Raw genomic sequence first — 12964 nt, 5'->3', positions numbered from 1 at the left:
CTATGATGCAATTCCAATGTATGCACTGTCGCATCTGCGGCGTGAACGAAGTGGGTGCTGCAAGACGGCGCATATCAGCCGATGCGTCCGGGAGGAGCAGCCTCAGTGATCGCAACGAAATATGAGTACTCGTTGTCTATCCCTCTGGCCAACGAGGAGCTCTGTAGATGTCATGTCCCGTAAGATGCTCATGCGGAGGACCGTACGACCGATAAGAGCCGCTTGGTCTTATCGTAAGCGAGATCTCTTATGTTTCAGCACCATAGATTCGGTGATGAGGCTGGAAAAGAGAGGATCCGGATTCGCCGCGGCAACTGAAAGAGGGATCTGACCTGCTTTAACCGGCGGGAGGAGCTCCCCCATCTCCAGATTTTTCCACTCCTCCGCCTCCACAGTCAGTGCGATTTTTACGTACTCGTGTTTGTACCCGTCCGAACTGCTCACGCTGACGCTCCTCCCGTGATCATCTCTCCGCCTGGTATGGTGAATGGTTTGTATTCGTATAACCTTATCTGCACGATCCGATCCGCCGAAGCAGCCAGTCAGAAGAGATATAAATCGCATCGTTGGCGATGAAAGCCTATAAGTATCCCCACTAATCCACCTCGGGAAGCCGATTCGATAATCAAACCCGAATTACACTTGGAACCTCCCATCGATACAGTTGTTATACTGTAAACACGAACACACGCAGACACAAGATGAGCGCTGTACCAGCCAATCAAAACAAGTTTGGTGAAGAGATCACCGATGATATCAAGGACACCACCGAGACGACCGTCGACTATGTCGATGATGGCACGGGTGTCCGACATGTCAATCGAGAACCCGAGAGTCTTCGAGGACTCAGCGATGACGAGCGAAAACGACTCGAGCGAAAGTTGGTCCGAAAGATGGATCTGATCATCTTGCCCATCGTCGGGATCTTGTATATCCTCAACTGTATGTGTGGCGCTGATTCGGGTAATACATGTGTTATGACCTTCCGCTGATACTGTGCGGGCCATAGACATCGATAGACAGAACTTGGCCGCTGCCAAGCTTCAAGGAATCATGGAAGACCTGAACATGGATGCGAACCAGTTCGCTACTGCCGTCTCCATCCTCTTCGGTAGGTCCACCACTCCTCCTTGCTCCGATGAAATTCTCACTGACTTATGCACCGATACTTAGTCGGTTATTTGCCTCTTCAAATCCCTTCAAACTTGCTGATCACCCGATTCAAGCGACCTGGAATGTGTGAGTACCTCTTCTCCCCTCGACGGCATTTATCCAATCGCTAAGGATTGACGCAATCTACCCGCAGACATCTGTACCGCCGTCGTCATCTGGGGAGCTATCTCCGCCGCTACAGCCGCCGTCCAATCATACAAGCAGCTCCTCGCGGTCCGAGCCATTCTAGGTGGTGTCGAAGCTGTCTTCTTCCCCGGTGCGATCTACTACCTGTCTGCTTGGTACCCCAAGCGAGAGCTTGGTAAACGTCTTGCTGGTCTTTATATCGCTCAACAGTTCGGAAATGCATTCGGTACGTTGCTAGCACACTCAACTCGAAATACGTGAGCTGATCTATAGAGAATATATAGGTGGTCTTCTCGCCGCCGCTATTCTTCAGCTTAAGGGTGTTCACGGTATTGCCGGATGGAGATGGTTATTCATCATGTAAGTAATCACCCTGTCCTTTCGAGGACGTATCTCTTTACCTCGATGTCATCTCTGATCCCTGATTCCGCTCGTAGTGAAGGATCCGCCACTGTCGGTATCGGAGCAATCTGTGCGCTCTTGATGCCTGAATACCCACACAACGCCCGAGTGCTCAACCAGCTCGAACGAGACTTGGCCGTCTGGCGAATCGAATCTGAATCCGGTGCTGCTGAGGGCCACGAGGAAGTCGGTGTTCTCAAGTCGTTCGGTATGGCTCTAAAAGACCCAAAGGTCTACATGCTCATCTTCATGAACATGATGAGTCAAGGTCAAGGTGAGGCGATCCCTTGAGCCCTTAAGGATTGGTGAACACGAAGCTAATATTGTTGAATTGAATAGGCTCCATCGCCAACTTCTTCCCTTCGATCGTTAAGTCTCTTGGATACAACAGTACGATCTCGCTCGTGCTTACTGCTCCGCCTTACATCCTCGCCGGTATCCTTTACTACTTCTTGAGTTTCTGGTCCGATGTGAGTCTCTGATACCCAAGCTCCTGACCTCGCTTCCTTGCTGACCATCGTGCTATCGTAGAAACGACACACCGTCTACCCCTTGATCCTCATGTGTATCTCGGTCGCCTGTATCATGTACATCATCCCCATGTCCACTACCAGCATCGGTGCTCGATACTTCAGCATGATGATCCTTCCCGTCTCTTCCGTCGGACCTCAGATTCTACTGTTCAAGACCCTCAACTTACACCTCGCTCGACCAGTCGCCAAGCGAGCCGCTGCCACGGCCCTAATGAACGCCATCGGAGGTACTTCCAACATCTGGGCTTCATACCTCTACGACGCTCCCCCTCATTACTTCAAGGCTTTCGGCACTCGTAAGTGTCTTCACCTCTGATCTCTGACACCGACACAGGGGGTATTGTCATGGATCCGAGGATGGAACGCTAACAACGATATGCTGCTTGCTCTTAGTCATCGCCTGTGCCATCGTCTTCGCTTTGACCCTCACCTTCTACAGATGGTGGGTACTCCGAGAGAACAGAAGACTCGATTCCGGTGATCTCGCTGCCATTGAGAAAGTCAAGAGGGGCGGTGTCACTCAGGAGATGGTTGATCTCGGATGGAGATACGAAATGTTCGATGGACATTTCTAGACGGGAAAAGCTAAATGTGCAAAAGGTTTTACACGCCAAGCACCATGTGGGGCGGACGTGGGCGAAGGTCAATGGTAGCGATGAGTCAGGAAACGGAAAAGTCGGAGGGCACTTTTGTAATATGCTTGCTACTCTGTTCTGCTTGTAGAGGTATTCGGATCGTTCCACAGTAGATATGGTATTCTCGATCGGGTATTTTAGGTGCTTGATATGACAAGATGCATTTTGTATGTCAGGATACTTACACCTTCAGCTATGAGCGCTTCCTGCGTTCATGCGAGGAACAGATATTGTATGCTGCGAAAAGTCTTGTACGTTTTTTGCCACAAGTGCCGTAACTCCCCTTCCCGCAACTTCACATGACGTCTTTGACCTATCATTCCTCCTCAGAACTTGCATGTATGCTTCTCATCTCTCTCAAGCAGCTAGCTAAGATGTCTCGACCTCAGATACCTCGAAAAAAGCGAGTTGAGATAGCTCTTGATGCTCGACATATGAGGATTGCGCAAGTTGCCAGAAAGCATCACGTCTCAACTCAAGCGGTTAGATCAGCTCGCGCTCGTGACCTAGAAGATGATGAGAATGAGCCCCAAAGAGACCGACCTCGCACAGGAAGACCTCGAGCCCTCAATGAACGCAATGATAGAGGAATCAAGCGCCTTGTGAAGGCAAATCGCAATGCTCCGGCAACAGAAGTTGTCAGAGAGCTCAGGGAGATTGATATCAACATTGCACCCAAAACAATTGTTGAATCGGCTGCCAGAAGCAACGTCCATCGAAACTTAGCTGTTGAAAAACCGTTCATAAAGCCTGAGGTATGGGAGGACCGGCTCCGTTGGGCTTTAGAATACAGGGACTTTGACTGGACTCGAGGAATCTACTGCGATGAGTCACAGTTGCGCTTGAATTATACAACTAGACATTGAAAGTGGATGGAACCGTGGGAGCGATATGAGCAAGGGTGTACTAAGACAACAGTACTGGGGGAGGGTACTAGGTTCATGGTATGGGGGGCAATTTGGCTGGGCGGCCGCTCGAGGCTGGTCAAGTTCGATCAAAGTGAGAGCACCGGGAAGAATGGAGGGGTGACGGCGTACATTTACTGTACACAAGTGACTGAAGGTCCATTGAGAGAGATATGGCAGAAGCTCAAGCGGGATTGGAGAATATATGGCGGTCCCTTCATTCTTGAAGATGGGTGCTGTGTTCACAAGAAGGAAGCGGCCGCAGCGGCCAAGAGACATGGCTTCAAGTTCATAAATCACCCTGCTTACTCTCCTGATCTGAATCCAATCGAACATTGCTGGGCTTGGCTCAAACGACGCTTTGCCCTGCTCAAGCATCGACACACCAGTGAGGCAGCGGCGTTTGAAGCTTTAGCAAAGCTGTGGGATGAAATGCCAGACTATGTTGGGGACAATTGCATCCTGTCGATGTTCTCCAGGCGAGATGTTGTGGAAGAGACTCGAGGCTGGTACTCAAAGAAGGGGAAAGTGAGTACCTTTAACTAGACTTACCAATAGTTGACACTCCTGACCACCTCTGTGCGAAGTTTCTCGGCGCTCGGAGAACTTAGAGGGAAGATATGACATGTCCCTTGATGGCTTTGTAGTCATGAATGCATCGTTGTGGCAAAAAACGTACAAGACTTTTCGCAGCATACAATACGGATGACCTATTGCTTCCTGAATCCGAGCGCTGGCTAGGTACTGGTGGCGCCGGAGAAGCTGGGACAGAGTCCCTGTATCTGCCGACGAAGTATGCTACAATTAACATATATGCCTGCCATAAACCGGCCTACATGGTAAACATGTCAGATCTTTCAATATGAACTCGTCCGGTATCGGGGGTCAGCTGGCCAACATACCCATATGGACAAGGTTAAGCCGACCACACTGACCAGCCAGGCCGCAGCGTTCTTCGGACGGGTGACGTGACATAGATATGTCGTAGCTATCGCCCGATCAGGTAAAACTTGAAAATTGGTCATATTGGACTCCGACAGTAAGTCTATCTTATAGCCTATTCCCGGGTCCAGCATCTCCCGGGTATAGTATAAGTCATTCTCTTGGAGTATCGAATCATTGACCAAGGTATCGTTCGTTCGGATGAGTTGAGAAAGGGCGGTGGAGTCCACGTAAATGTTGTTGTGAAGAACGCCCAGGTCAGATTGGATCAATGAGATGAAAGCTTGAACGTGATTTGTCAAAGGGATGATGAGGTCGCTGTAGACGACCAAGGGTTTCCCGAAAGTGACACCGGTTGCCGAAGAAGTAGCTAAACGATGGACACGATATCAGCGACATGACATCACCAAGCAACAAGCTTTACCATTCCACGTGGATTCTTCAGGATTCGACAGTATCATGGAGATGATTGTCAATTCTGGTTCAGTAGGTATAGTGTAATTCTTTCCCGTATCGCTGAGTCTGCACGCTGTCTCATATCAGCAAAAGAAAGGAACGGAGATACGTTGAACTGACAAAGTGGTGGGAGCTACCAAATCCGCACTGATCATCGACCATTTGCCACGGGCGTCATCAGTGACGTTTCTGGTATACATCGGACTGTCGAAGACCTCTCCAATTCTATATGCCAGATCGATGGCTAGATTGTCAAACCAGTAGAATACCTCATCATACGCCGTGGATTCTCCTTTGAGCGCGTTGGACACACCGGGATCGAAGCTATACGAAGTTGCGAGTAAAGCTGGCCATGGTTGAGGACACCGTATTCTCGCCTGATGTGGCAGATATCTCAACAGGATCCTCTTAGGTCCGAAGATGCACGTACCTTGATATCTACAGCGCCTGATCGAATACGGACAGTGAGGCCGACTAGAGAGAAAAGCCGGTCAAACCATGTCAGTTTCTAGATTTCTCGCCAACCTGCCAAGAAAGACTCACCAGCTACCACTTCACAATCGCTTAGCTTGCTCCCCCTATACTCGGCAACCGTATTATTCGGTGCATTCCTCATTCCATCAATATTGTAAGCCGTGATGGTGTATTGAAGTAGCTTGAAAATACCGTTTGTCTGGACAGTCGAGCCCGTTATAAAGCTGTCACAATTTCGTGGGTTTGGGATGCCGATGATGTATCTCGTCAGCTCGCCCCTCTCGCGCTTCGGACATAGGTTGGCCAAGGACAGAGGAAAAGGTGTTTTGACTAAATTCACATGACGGGATCACACAAGTGTCCTCTTTGCTTCTGTACAACACTGTCCGGCAGTAAGGCGGTATACCAGTGTTTATCGTCAGTTCTGTTGAAATCGGTGTCAAACACCGTGTAAGACTCAAAGCCGGCGGTAGCAGCTGGATGACGAGTTGCGTGTCAGACATAAGTGTATTGATTAACATAACGCCCAAGGGGCACACGCACCAGCCCATAATGCGATGAGTATCAATGCTATGCAAGCTAGTACGATGGTGGTTATATGGAAAGCTGGTGGATACGGTATCTAAAATTCACGCTCCATCATCATTGGTCATCCGTCGAGTTCGAAGAGTGCATTTGATGTTCGGAGTAAGAAGACTCACGGTCTCGGAAGAGCCGATTGAAAGTATCTGCCAATTCCGGCGGTCATGCGTCTTGGCCTGAGCGGTTCTGGAAGTAGCTGAGGCGGTGGACCTCGGTGAAATGGGTCTGCGATTGACAAGGGTACCTCCAAATGAGTCAGACATCTTGCTGTTGCCCGAGAGTGAGATCGATTTAGTCGACATGGCTGCAGAGGATGAAGAAAGCGAATATCCAGATCTGCAAGAACAGAAATGGCGATTACATGCATGGTCGCTCGTTCGCTAGAAGCAGCATCCTTTGATTTGATCGATATGACAAGTGTTCGCATTGACTCCATCAGATCATCAGCACAGATGTGGTCCTTTCGCATATGTCGAAGGGAGTACGTAAAGCAGATGGCTATAACCATCATCGAACAGCCAGTCAGTCTCGAATCAGAAAGAAAAAATATATGAGTCTTTTCGCACGGCGCGCTCACTGCCGCATGCATTTCGTTCATGCCTCTGAGCCCAATGGCGAAGTCTGTACTTCCCACGAGATTGTGTCTTCGGACAATTCGTGGAAAGGCTGAGACGCCAGTGGGACACGGTGGCATTCAGGCGGAGCTGACTATGACTGCGATTTGATTATCTGTCGACTTTCAACGGTAACTCTTCAAACCTGCTTTGCTTTATCACTAATTTATCTGGAATTCAGTTTACCGGATCTTCCGGAGCGGTACATCGTGCTGTAGTGGGGCAACCTAAAAAGATGACGTCAGGTGATTGACGGTGTTCAGGGTGTTTTTGTTCAGGGTATGACCGGGTTGATGGGAATCAACCAGGTCAAAGGCGAATAGGGCCGAAATCAAACATCATCAAGACGTCGCTTCCTTGTCTGACGATGGCTCGTCCTGTGCATTGGTGTGGGGCTCGGAATTAAATATCCGGTACGCTTTGACCAATTTAATACATGTCTCAGAAAACGGGGTTCCCTTCTTTCCCTTCTGTCAAGGGCCTATCTCAGTGCAGAATAGGAAGAAGGCACAGGAAACGAGGGCAAGGAGATCATCATTATTATGCTAGTCGATCAATGATGCTAAGCCAAATGAGTCTTGTTGATTGGTCTATTCTAGTCACGCAACCATTTACACCATTTACACACGCACACACGTACAAGTGACTGGACTGTATGATTGTTTCTTTAATCTTCTTCTTTGATGGGAATGTAGTAGATCGCATACCACGATACCATCCTTTGGACTATTCATCACTTAGCCTTGGAACGACGCCACCTTCCCCATCCATATTGATACCGCTCGATACGTCATTCCCATAAATCTTAAAATCGCTCGAATTCAACATTTCAACTTTGATTCCTTTGTCTTATCAGTCTTTCTTCCTCGTCTTGCTGGAACTCTCCATTTCTCACACAGGCAACAACCAACAATACGCATACCCAACAACATACATCACTCTTACGGAATACCTAATTTTCTCCTCCACGACAAAACTACGTCTGATATCATTTCCCGACTTGCAGCCCAATCTCATCACGCGAAGATATAGATATATCAATCGAATTAGTTTCAACACCTAGCGCGATCGTGCATCTGGGCAAGATGCCATATATACCGCCAGGAAGCAATCAGATTCAACCTATAGCCATCCCGATCGAGCGTACCCATCAATTAGCATTAGATAGGATACCCAAAGATCTTGCTCCGGATCCATCGAATTCAGCGGATGCATCGGATCTATCGAACGGGAACGAAGAAGGCAGTCCGAATACACCCAGACCTGTAGAGAACGATGGGATGAGTTCAGCAGCAGCAGCAGAATCGATAAATAAACGTTCACCGACCAAGGAAGATTCGATCGAATCGCTGAGTTCGGCAATAGCAGCGACCTCCTTATACTCGAATATATCTACACCACCCTTAGATGAGTACGACCCCGAAGATGAAGAAGGAAGTAAGACGCGAAATCATTCCTCCCCTGCGACATCATCTGTAATTAGCTTGCCTGAACAGAATGATAAGGACGATAATGTGAAGACGTCGAGATCGGATAGTAGTTTACGCAGGAGGGTTAACGAGGTGAATGATGTGGAAGCAGAGGCAGAGGCAGAAGAAGAAGAAGGAAAGAAAGTCGCAGGCGAAGATGCGCAACAACAACATTCTAAGATGGAAGGCTTGACACAAGGAAGTACGCGCACGCAAGAGCAGAATGCGTTTGATCTATATAGACAAGGATTATACGCGTATACCGTGAGTGTTCATCCTGCATTAGTCGGTCCTACTTCCTGATCCCAGTCAACTTCGAGATCGCAATCGTGATCGTGACCGTGATCCGTCACTCGGGCAATCAGTATGCCTGGTGCTGGTGCTGGTGCTGATGCTGATCAACAATGTTCCGATATCTTAGCACACTCTATGGATTCAGGCCAAACTCTCGTCGTCGCGAGCAGAACGTAGGCGTCAAAGCGTATCTGTGCAAGGCTCATTCGGGGCAAAACAAAGTGGAAGTGAGTCCAATCTTCTCACGGCAGACTTCGACATGTAAACAGTATCTGGGATGGCATAGCTGACTTTGTCATTCTCGTTTTGTGCTTCTCGTAGTGGAGAAGATGGCCGCTAAGAAAGCCCTAGCTAAACGACTGAACGGATAGGCCTTACGGTTCTCCCGCCCTTCCATCTTCCCATCTTCCCAGTCAATCATCACGCCTTTCTCGCATCGAATGAACGGCTCATTGCTCATCATCTGCTAATCATCCGGTCAACATTCTAGCATCCAAATTTGTATACCAGATTACCGAGCGAAACCCGCAGTACCGTCTGTACGATACCCTACACAATATACTACTTTGGGGACTTTGTCAAAATTCATCACTTCCTTCATCTTTGTCAGTGTCGTCAACTCAAATTACACGCCGTCATCTCGACACCCTTGTATCTACCACCTGCCTCAATCAATACCGATAATGAGAGCCGACCCGACACGATTCGCCTCGACCTTACTCGTTCTGGACCCCGACTCCCCTGGTGAACGGACGATTTGGATAGAGCTAGATTTAGATGTGGTGAAGCGATATATAGCTTGGATGATCTGTACACAAAAGAGGAGGAACCAAGCGAATCTCAGCTGTTTGTGCGTATTGTATATTTACCAAATCATGTACAATAAAGTACCATCTCATGTATCGATAGTAATCGTTCACTCTTTCTCTGAGAACATCATCCTGGAGCTTATGCGTTGATTCTACTGCGATACGTCGAACATAGGCACATCATTCGCAAATTTATAGGCTGAGCATGAATGAGTACTGAATGTCCTGCATCTGGTCAAGCACACCACGAAAACAATATCCCTATTCTTATTTGTAAATTTGATTAAAGACTACAACAAAATTAATCACTAATCGCCCCCAAGACCGTGTCTCTCTCTTGATCCATCCTCCGCTTGGCCCCCCAACCACCCCACCGTCCCGATTGACTAGTAGTCGCAGGTACAGCCGCCGGTGGAGCATTGCTAGCTGGAAGTACGTTCGCTGGGGCCGGTGCAGCGGAGGAGGCAGACAAAGGAGAAGCTTGGACAGCTTGCACAGCTGCTGGAGGTTGACTCGCATTGACAGCATTGGGGGAAGCAGCAGCAGGAGCGGAAGCGGGAGATGAAGCAGCGGCCCCTGCACCTGCACCCGCACCTGCACCCGCACCTGCACCCGCACCTGCACCCGCAGCAGTCCCAGACCCAGAGCCAGATCCGGGCTTATTAGGCGCCGGACCACCGTTCCAAATTGGATTATCTCCTGGTAATTTGGCTACAGCCCCGGAATCTCCGATTTGCTATTCGATCGTGAAGCATCACCAATCAGATCAATAGACCATTGAAACCGAACAATCAAACTTGCTGGGTGTACAGTACAGCGGTGGCATAGCGCGGAACGTTGAATGAGATGGAGGACGGATATTCAGATCGTGTCAACGCACCTCATTGACGATTACACTAGGATCATCAGGCTCACAAGTCCCGCCTCCTACACCGGTGAAATACTGTTTGAGCGGAGGACAATTAACAGCTTCGAACAGTACTTCGCATGCGGCGCCGGCATTGACTATTTCGGTGAATAGGCCTTCGGGCCAGCCTGTAGTGAAGTCGCCTAGATTCGGGGAAAGAGCAATCAGTAAGTGGATGATTCCGGCGGGACGGTAGAGGTGAAAGAGGAAGGCATAAACAGCTATAAGTCAGAGAATAAAGATTGCGATTGAAAAGATAAGTCACCGTGGAAGCCGTAGCCTATATCATCGCCTTGAGCCCAGAATCTCGCACCGGGTGTATAGGGGTATTTGTCCTATACATCGTAAGTCATCGAATTCAGTGTACAATCAAGAACAGATTTATAACGAGCACAACATGTAATTGGGTGAGGGTAATCCGAGACCCACGTAGAAATGATACTCGAAAAACACTGATCATGGTGCTAGCGTCAGCACTGATACAATCGTAAAGAAAATCCGGTAGACTTCGTCTTGCTGCAGAACGCACTCACAAGTAGGTACCCGATAAGGATGAGTAGCAGGACAAGGTCCACCAGCATCGAACCTTCCTTCAGCAGGATAAGAAACGTGTTTACTACAATCCGTCAGGTATGTGTCATCAGCACTGCGGCGATTGACAAGGTCAGCACGGGGTGGATTTTTGATCTACCTTCCTTCTAGCCATACATTCTTGCCGTCCCTGATGTCGAGCAATGGGGTCGGTCATCAGCTCAACGGATCAAACAGACAGAAGGTATTGAGGCTTGTGCTTTGCTTCCAATTATCTTGCGAATAGTAAGCGTGAGAGACTTACCAGCAATTGGGGAATGTCACTTGAGCTCGCAGATCATCCGGGCAACTTCGTTCGGGGAAGGCTAGGATGGCAAGAATAATAAGCTACGTCTGAAGAGATGGACGCAAGAGAGCTCACCGTTCATAGGTGTATCGTCCGTTCCCAGGCAGACATACTCGACAGCAGCCTGGGCAGGATCATTGGCATCGAACGTATTTCGGAATGGGTTTCCAGCTAGCATTTTCATTCCTTTGGGGAGCTCGTACATCTTCTCTTGGCCTTGTCTGGGAGAGTGAGGTCATATCAACGTTTAGGTGTCAGGATTGCGTAGCTGTGCCCGACTCGCGAGCGATAACATGAGGATGAAAAGGGAATGGGGCTTACCGTCTTATCTACATTCTCAGCGGGATGGGAGACGGGATGGGACATCATATGAGCTTTGTGACTTTGACGTTGGCCTTCTTTGCAGCATGCTCGTGTGTGATTTGGACTACACTCACAAAGTAGTACCTTCAATACAGACGCCATAACAGTGCCAAAACAAAGTCAGTGACTCGTCGGGCATGGCGATTCGCCTTTGAATGAGATACTCAGACTCACGTATTCACCCTGTTCATTTTGACCAACTCAACACCCCCACTGACCTTCCTATACAGCTGAGGTACCCAGTAATTACTCTTGTCTACGTTGATATTTGCAGAAGTGCATTTCCCAGCCACGGAGTTGGCGTAGTCGTATGACGGCTTGAACGACGATGACCCCACAATCGAGTGAACTACTCAAAAAGAACAGAGAGATCTCAGTTTAGCGTTCGACAGAATGTTGAGCGTGAGGAAGAGGCTGTATGTGAGTAAGAGGATGGGCGTGGAATGTCGGACCTATCAAAACGAAAGCAAGCGTACCATGACCGGATACCCCTCCAGGGGATATGATCGGATCTCGACGAGAAGTGACTATTGCATTACCGTGTTGGACGACAAAGAAGCTGGTGAATATTGTTCATGGGACAGTAATCAGTACCGTGATTCACGTACTGATATCTGATTTTAGTGAAAGTGCTTCAACGTACGGATCAGCACATGTACTATGGAAGAGAAAAAGCGATGCCCAGAGGGACAACATGCTTGGGAATGGCATTTCCTGAATAAGCGAATGGGAAACGAGTGACGATGAATGGGAGAGAGCGTTGGAAGGTTTCGATACAAGGAATGATCGTTTGAACCAGAGTGAGATATGGCAAGCTCAGTCGCATCTGAAAGGGCCATCATACATTCTGCCATCTTCTTTGGGTAGATTTAATAATCAGTGTGAGGAAGCGAGCGTTGTCGTTCGCACTGAGGTGTAGTCAGTATAAAGGAAGATAATTGGTACCATCGTTTATCAATCCGACTTGATTTTGGTGATCATCTTTCGGTAATTGGTTGATGGATCACTGATTTTAGGAGTGATGCGAGGGGTAAGACTAAGAATGAGATCAAAGGGAGTTCAGACTGGCAGATTGACTTACTGAAGGACCGAAATGACTTGCAATTGCATGGTAGATAAGATACGTCCGAACGGGGATATCCGAAGATTCCTGTATCGCATTTCACCAGCTGGTGCTTTAAAGCGGATCTTGTCACCCGCATCTATGACCTTATTCGGGAGAAACGGTATCCTCGTTACGTCTTTGGCGGTGAACATCTAGGTAAGATCGTTCTACATCTGGAACCGATGTGGTCCTTCTCCTCCACACGGTCGCCTTGCAATAATGAGGGTCAAGTCAGAGCCCCGAAAGCCCGAATGTCTGGAATCAAGGTACAAAGGGCACAGGTTCAAAGGAGATCAAT

General features: G+C 48.6%; 4 protein-coding genes across 4 annotated transcripts; 2 read left to right on the top strand and 2 right to left on the bottom strand.

The window, feature by feature from the left end:
• Positions 1-701: 701 nt before the first annotated feature.
• Positions 702-2809, top strand: I303_106887 (uncharacterized protein; the record flags this gene model as incomplete). Its single annotated transcript, XM_018411733.1, has 9 exons — positions 702-942; positions 1010-1111; positions 1174-1239; positions 1307-1525; positions 1584-1659; positions 1737-1975; positions 2041-2171; positions 2233-2530; positions 2628-2809. 9 exons carry the CDS (start codon positions 702-704, stop codon positions 2807-2809), a joined length of 1554 nt encoding a protein of 517 aa, XP_018258934.1.
• Positions 2810-4322: 1513 nt separating this feature from the next.
• On the bottom strand, positions 4323-6491 carry I303_106886 (uncharacterized protein; the record flags this gene model as incomplete). Its single annotated transcript, XM_018411734.1, has 10 exons — positions 4323-4413; positions 4473-4606; positions 4677-5086; positions 5141-5238; positions 5293-5549; positions 5603-5646; positions 5716-5870; positions 5987-6122; positions 6190-6268; positions 6348-6491. The coding sequence occupies 10 exons, from the start codon at positions 6489-6491 to the stop codon at positions 4323-4325; spliced, it is 1548 nt and encodes a 515-aa protein (XP_018258935.1).
• A 1436-nt stretch (positions 6492-7927) lies between these two features.
• On the top strand, positions 7928-8976 carry I303_106885 (uncharacterized protein; the record flags this gene model as incomplete). The annotated part of the gene is made up of 3 exons (XM_018411735.1): positions 7928-8575; positions 8733-8832; positions 8927-8976. 3 exons carry the CDS (start codon positions 7928-7930, stop codon positions 8974-8976), a joined length of 798 nt encoding a protein of 265 aa, XP_018258936.1.
• A 739-nt stretch (positions 8977-9715) lies between these two features.
• I303_106884 (uncharacterized protein) lies at positions 9716-12818 on the bottom strand (the record flags this gene model as incomplete). Its single annotated transcript, XM_018411736.1, has 11 exons — positions 9716-10150; positions 10295-10464; positions 10587-10656; positions 10751-10773; positions 10855-10937; positions 11013-11042; positions 11157-11217; positions 11274-11419; positions 11736-11910; positions 12038-12120; positions 12643-12818. 11 exons carry the CDS (start codon positions 12816-12818, stop codon positions 9716-9718), a joined length of 1452 nt encoding a protein of 483 aa, XP_018258937.1.
• Between the last annotated feature and the right edge of the window lie 146 nt (positions 12819-12964).

This window comes from Kwoniella dejecticola, chromosome 8 (genome assembly GCF_000512565.2).
Source record: "Kwoniella dejecticola CBS 10117 chromosome 8, complete sequence".
Classification (NCBI taxonomy): domain Eukaryota; kingdom Fungi; phylum Basidiomycota; class Tremellomycetes; order Tremellales; family Cryptococcaceae; genus Kwoniella; species Kwoniella dejecticola.
The sequence above is the reverse complement of the archived record's forward strand: the minus strand, read 5'-3'. Positions and strand labels throughout refer to the sequence as shown.